Genomic DNA, 7,195 nt, shown 5'->3' on the forward strand with positions numbered 1-7,195 from the left:
AGTTATGTGTCCCATTTCTGTATTTAACACACACATAAGGCGCACCGGACTATAGGGCGCGTTTTTTATATACCGGTACATGTCCTCTACTACCTTTAAATACCTCTACTGCGTATTTAAAAATACAGCGGGGGCAAAACTGAGTATGACTGTGCTTTATTCATGTATTTATTACAAAGTATTAATCAAACCCATCAAAGTCATCATCCTCTGTTTCTGAATTAAACAGCTGCACTAAATCAGACATGCCAGTTTCCCCTTCTTCGCTGTCAGAGTCACTTTCCGTGCAGCGCGGCTCCTCAGAAATAATGCCGGCTTTTGCGAAAGCTTGAACAACAGAGCCAGCAGACACTAGTCCAAGCATCTACAATCCATCCGCTAACGGTGGCGTAACTTGCCCGGCGCTGCCTTCCACTTATCCTGAAACTGTGGTCTCCGTCTGTCATCCATCGCTCCCACGCCGCTCACAGCCTTAATTTGAACGGCCGCTTCACACCGATGTCGAGCGGTTGAAGTTCCTTTGTCAGACCCCCGAGATAACGGCGAGCACAGCGTTTATTTTTTTTCACCATGTTTTTCACATCAGCTGTGAGATGGGCAAGCATGGAGTCACATATTAAAAGCGATGGTGATGCATGGAAAAAAACCACCTGGTCTCCTCACATAGCCTACACCTCCCTCAGCCACGCTTTCATCATCTCCTCATCCATCCAGCCCTTTAATTTGCTTTAAAATCATATGTCATCAGAGCGATGTGTCTGTCTCGCTGTCAGCGGCGCTTCCAGCAGCAAAACTTCAATTTTTCCATCTCGAGCAGCAGCGCGTTGGCGGCGCGCTCCTGACGCGCTGTGCCTGCTGCTCAAAACGCGCTGCGGGACCTTTTGCTGCGTCTATACGCTCGTCAACAGTTGACTTTGCATGTAAACTCGCTGCTTCTGCTGCACCTGCTGCGTCCGGTTCACAGCGAGGACAGCATTAATTTGTTTCACCATGTTTTTCACATCAGCTGTGAGATGGGCACGCATGGAGTCAGATTAACAGCGATGGTGATGAGTGGAAAAAAAAAACACCTGGTCTCCTTACATTCAGCCACTCTTTTATCATCTCCTCAATGAGGTGGTCTCAAAAGTCGCAGTTGAAACACACATAGGGCGCACCGCACCATAGGGCGCACCGCACATTTTGAGGGAAAAAAAAAGACGTTTATGTGCGCCTTATAGTCGTGAAAATACCGTATTCGGCAGCCATCGTATGCTGCAAAAGCCCGTTTATGATCTTTTTATTTAGGTTAGGTGTGGGGAAGCAGATACACACCTAAAACATGTAAGACAATGGGCCCTGAGGACCAGTATTAAAGGAATAGTACACCCAAAACATGATTAGCCTTCATTTTCTACTCACCCCCATGCTGAACAACACTCTGGAGTACTTTTTTGATATCTCAAATGCATCTGGAGATCTGGGAGGCTTCTTGCTGTCTGCTGACATTCAAATAATGGAGGTCTATGGTGCCCGAGACAGAAAGGTCCATAAAAGTCCACAAAAAACGTGTCAATATTCCTCCATACTGCTCGTCCAATGTATTCCAAGTGTCCTGAGTGGGTAGCATCCAGAATTTACTCGAAGACCAAACCAAACCAGCGCATTCAGCTCGGCAAAGAACTCATGCTCTTCCTCAACACTGAAGTCCTCAGACATTTTTCTTTCGTTGTTTCTTTCTTTGCACAGGTAAACGGCACATTTCTTCTTCTACGCTTGCATTATCGGCAGAGCAGACGCTGAATGCGTACTTTCATCTGGTTTGGTCTGCCGGCTTCCGTAGCGTCGTGATCGCGCATGTGCGCGCTTTCAGGAAATCCTATACACTACTGTTTATGCTCTAAAAACATTCTAAATGACTTCGTTTCGAGTAAATTCTGGATGCTACCCACTCAGGACACTTGGAATACATTGGACGAGCAGTATGGAGGAATATTGACACGTTTTTTGTGGACTTTTATGGACCTTTCTGTCTCGGGCACCATAGACCTCCATTATTTGAATGTCAGCAGACAGCAAGAAGCCTCCCAGATCTCCAGATGCATTTGAGATATCAAAAAAGTACTCCAGGGTGTTGTTCAGCATGGGGGTGAGTAGAAAATGAAGGCTAATCATGTTTTGGGTGTATATACTCCTTTAAGAAACCTTGGAATGAAGAGGGCTGGCTGTAAGAGCAGCAGGGTACACATCATTAAAAACACAGTAGTCCTTTTATATTTAAGCAATACTTTAATAAACCCTTCAGATAGCCAAGTTTTAAGCAATTTATTCTTCCCTAAACAATTGTAAATGTTTATTTTGTCATAGAAATTGTAATATATCAAACTTTAATCAGTTTTTGCCCCTCTCTTCTGCCACTGCGGTAATCTTAAAGTCCTATACCTAACAGGACCTTTTACCCCGAAAGTGTGGCCCCATGAATCTGAGATTACTCCACTCAAGCTCAACTGAAATGCCCAGAATGCTTTTCACATCCTGGGTAATGGCTGAGAGCCCCCTTCAATGAAAAAGGGGCTATTTTAATGTGTATGGGAGGAAATGGAAACATACATGTATGCAGCAGGAAGATACAGGGTGCCAAACTAAAACTATAAATGTGGTGAGTAATGGGTTCTCGCTTTGCAATTGAATCTACTACATGTTATTTTTAACATGCAAATTTAAATCTGAACCAATATGGGAATGAGGTGAGGTTATCAAGACAGGATGGTGGGTGGGGGAGGCCTACTTTCTCTTACCTTCTGGATGAAAACAGTGACAATGAAACAAAAAGAAACCCAACGGTTATTGAGTAAACTAATAGTGAATGAGAAGACAACACATGAAATAAACATTTAAGAGAGAGAGACAGGTACAGTGCTGGCTTTCATGTAAAAATGTGTGTTTACCTTATTTCTTTAAGCCTCTCTCTTTGGATCACCTGCAAGATCTCTTTATGGCTCATAGGCGTATTAGGGTACTTTTCCAAAACCTAATATAATAAAGCATACAAAAAAAATAAATAAATACAAAGATAAATAAATTACAGCTTTTTAAATCAGGAAATTTCTCATTAATCTTATGTAATAAGAGTTAGCCCCAACAGATCACAACAAATGGGTAATAATGTGTTATTTTAACATTATTTAGAGAATACAGGATCTGATTACCTTTGAATAAACATTGCTGTTTCATAATAACACTTATCTGCCCAAAAACATTAATCAATGGACAATTTTAAAATATAAAGGTATTCGCAAATTTAGTTTTGAAACATATTTCATACTGTAATCGGTTTGCTTATAAATGAAAGCTCTTAAACGATTGTAACCTTTTAATCTAGTAATCTAATCTAGTAAGAAAGTCTGATGAAAATTTAAAGCAGAGATCATATTTATATTAGCATAGCTTCCTGTTAAATCCAGATTAGAATTTAAAAATCCTCCTTTTCACACATAAATCCTTAAATCGCCAAGCTCCATCTTATACTAGAGATCTGATCACCTCTTATGTTCCTAACAGTGCACTTTATTCTCAATCTGCAGGTTTTCTAGTGGTTCCTAGAATGGGAGGCAGATCTTTTAGTTATCAGGCTCTTCTCTTATTGAACCAACTACCAGTTTTAGTCCATGAGGTAAACACCCTGTCTACTTTTAAGGCAAGGCCTAAAATTTTTTGATAAAGCTTATAGTTAGAGTGGCTCAGGTTATCCTTAGCTATCTCTTAAGTTATGCTGCTAAGGGCTTAGACTGCTGGAGGACATAGGGACCATTTTCATCATTCAGTTTCATCCTCTATTCTGCAGTATTTGTTAAGTTCCACCGATAAGGATACGTGCTTTCTGCTCTTTCTTGTCAAAGTAGCTTCATCTTGTCTGTTCCAGTGTGACTGTGAAACCATCCCAGAGAAAAAAGTAGTCATGTTTCTCTTACTGTGACTAAATGTATGTGCTCTCTTTTGTTCTCTGACATGAGAGCTGGTTCGGAGCACGTCTGCCTGTTTTTTTTTTATTATCTTTTCCACAATGGGCCACCTGTGGAGCTAGTTAACAGTTACCTTTAGCTTCTTTTTCTAAAGCCTCTTTCCCACTGAAAATAGCACATTAAACTGGGTTATTCAAACCCGCAAACAAACAGCATTTGGCTCCATTTCCACTGGCAAAAAAAGCTGTTTCTAACCTCTCACTGGCAAGCTCTGTGGCCACCATCATGCTGGGTTAGCTTTGATGTCACCAGTGCAACAGAAGTTGAGAAAGTAAACAATGGAGAGCAACATGTTTGGAAGCCTGGGTGCAAAAATTGTGCTTTATTGATTCACTGTTTTGTCCCTCCAAATACCTCTCACCAGTCCTGCTCCATTAGGGATGGAACAGTTTATAAAAACCGTCAAAACCGTTCGGTTCGACTGTCTCGGTTCGATTCGCGTGTGTTTCGTTCGGTTCATGCGCTGCTCCTTTTTCCTCATAGGGGAAGCGTGTACACTCCAGAGCAGAAGGTGGCGGTACTTCGACCAAAGCCAACCACCAGTAGTAAACAAGAAGAAGAAGCGCAGCAGTGTAGCCGGGTGTAGCAGGGAAAAAAATCAGTTGTGCGATTGGGAAAGAACAGGAGTTGGAAGATGCGCCAGCAGCACTTTATAGGTCTGCTGTATGGGACCACTTTGCATTTAGAGTGACCTACGATGACGGCGGAAAGAAAGTTGTGGATAAAAGTGCAACAGTGTGCAAGCATTGTGCAACACGTTTTGTTTATGCTAACAGCAACATGACCAACATGTCATGCTAACCCCGAAATCCCTCATACTCCGTCAGCGCTCCGCCCCGCTGCGCTCCAGACCGGCTGCTCAAAGCAAAGCCTACAGCCTCCACTGTGGCTCCCGTCCGCTCCCCTCTGAGTCCCTTGGAGATCGTAGAGAGCATGCGCGAGATGATTAAATTCAAAGCAGCAAAACATGCGGAAATGATCCAGGGTTTCCGCGGATCATTTAAAATAATAACAATCCATTATTTTTTGGGGGATTTTTTCATTAATTTCATAAATTTTTATGGGATTTCGGTGTAACAATTAGGGGTGTAGATCACATCCATCATGGCGATTCGATTCAGTATCGATTTTTCTGACCCAACGATTCGATTATTTTCGATACTCAAGAATACACCACGATTCGATTCGATTCGATTAATCGATTAATTTTTTTTTATTATTATTATTATTTTTTTTACACCTTACAGGCTAAACAAAGTTTCAAGTTTGAAATAAATCAATGAAAGCTGTAATATCATTATGCATTTTCTTTAGAAACAACAGCAAATAACAGAAGTAGAAAAGTTGCATCAAAAAATACTGCAAGAATACTGCACAATATCAGTGTAATGAGTTCAATGCAATACCTCGGCTCCAGAGAAACTGTCCAACATATTTTTTTAGAATGTAATAAATATACTCAGGAAAGAGAGATGTTGCGTAGAGAGTTAGACAGGAATAAAAATAAACTACATATAAGGAAATTGTTTCAAAGGTCATCTGGGGATGTAGTTTTTGGTAGTATTTTTAATTTTCTAGAAAGAACGGGTATTTTAGGGAGAATATAATAGTTTGTCTGGTCCATACTCCATTCTGGAAGGTGGCGGTAATGCACCTATAAGTTGTTTGCCAACCGCCATTAAAAAAAAGAAGAAGAAGGCTCCAGAGTGTTGCGTCACCGCCCCCTTGAGAGACGCTCCGCTGCACCTCTCCCAGATTGTAGCTGATTGCAAACAGTGCACCAGACAGGAGGCCGGCTTGTTTTGTTTTTATGACCGAAATTGCGGAAAACAACTCGTGAAGTTTGACCCGCTAGATGAGCGAGGTGCGCGAGAACGCTGGGACCCTTTTTCCAGCTGAATCTCCGCTCTTTTTGCCCCATTGTCCCTTCGTCGTCGGACTAAACTCGCCCCCACTTCCTCTCCGCCTCGGCCGTATCTAGACCCACAGCGTGTAGCCCAGACCACGCTTCAATACTGAGCATAATTTAAAAATGTCTGTGTGAAGCTTGCTGCAACAAACTGCTGTAAGAGTATAACCAGGAAGCGCGGTAGGAGGGCAAAATAAGTTTAGCGGCACCGCAGCACGGGAGGGAGAATTACGCCCAGGAGCAAATGGATAAAAATAGACCGGAGGAAGAAAAAAAACATGAATCGATTATCTTGCGGACGTGTCGATGCATCGGATCGTCGGCTTTTGGATCGATGCATCGATACAAAACGATTATTATTTACACCCCTAGTAACAATCAACATGTACCGAACCGAACCGAAGGAAGTGACCACGAAACCTTCAATCGAAGCGAACCGTGGATTTTGTGAACCGTTCCAGCCCTAATATATATATATTTATATATATATACATAAATAAATGAATAAATGTAGTTTGTAAACATGTTCACGGATGTTCAAGGGTGGAAAAATGAAAGCCTCCTTGTTTTGTTTTAAATAAACAATCTTAAATCTGCCTTACCTGTCTACTAAATGTGTTCTGCATGCAAGTCAGAAAGCAAGGGCCCATGACAGATGTTTACTAGAAGCAAAATACGGGCAATTTCAGGACTAGCGCCCCTAGTGGCCAAAAGTTACACAGTATGCCATTAACTGACCATTCTGACAGTGATCACTACTTTTCCCTGACCATTGGTCAAGTGACTCTGCCTCCCTCCACGATGCCTGCGCCATCTTTGTCATTTGTCAAAACCTGACAGTGGCCCTCTGAAACAACAAATCCCATAATGCTTTGCAAGGAATGCTCTCCTCACCATCTACTCATTTGCGCATGCTTATCCAGATATACATCCGGGTCTGGCTCGATTTTATTTTGTAAAAAAGACCTAAATTACGTTTTTCCCTCCCCAAAAATAGTAAGCCTACTAAACTATAATGTGTTAAAGGTTAATAATGTATTTCCTGAGAAAATAAATGCATTAAAATCCTTTCTGTTTTATCACTTATCTGTCCCCGATCTGCACCGGAAATTAGATCCAACGCTACCTCCGGGAGCTAACTTTTTTGGCTTTGGATTTACCGGTAAACATAAATCTAGTCTTTTAGGTCTTTTCCCTTTTCGTGTTAACCGTATAGTTTGAAATCTAAACAACTAAAACACAGATAAACATGGTTTAATCATATTTTGCCAGACTACTCAGAGCA

The 7,195-nt window shown here is 41.6% G+C and overlaps 1 protein-coding gene across 2 annotated transcripts in view; it reads right to left on the reverse strand.

Moving 5' to 3' along the window:
- Window positions 1–7,195, reverse strand: part of asxl2 (ASXL transcriptional regulator 2) — a 32,442-nt gene that overhangs the window by 23,082 nt on the left and 2,165 nt on the right. The window contains exons 2-3 of one of the 2 annotated variants that reach the window (XM_038299543.1): window positions 2,928–3,010; window positions 2,778–2,780 (exon numbers count right to left, since the gene is read on the reverse strand). In XM_038299543.1, coding sequence (XP_038155471.1) covers window positions 2,778–2,780; window positions 2,928–3,010 — 86 coding nt within the window. The remainder of the gene's footprint in view (window positions 1–2,777; window positions 2,781–2,927; window positions 3,011–7,195) is intronic. The other variant, XM_038299544.1, reaches the window with a different exon arrangement.

Source organism: Cyprinodon tularosa, unplaced genomic scaffold, assembly GCF_016077235.1.
Source record: "Cyprinodon tularosa strain WSP-4 unplaced genomic scaffold, ASM1607723v1 ctg430, whole genome shotgun sequence".
In the NCBI taxonomy this organism is placed as follows: Eukaryota; Metazoa; Chordata; class Actinopteri; order Cyprinodontiformes; family Cyprinodontidae; genus Cyprinodon; species Cyprinodon tularosa.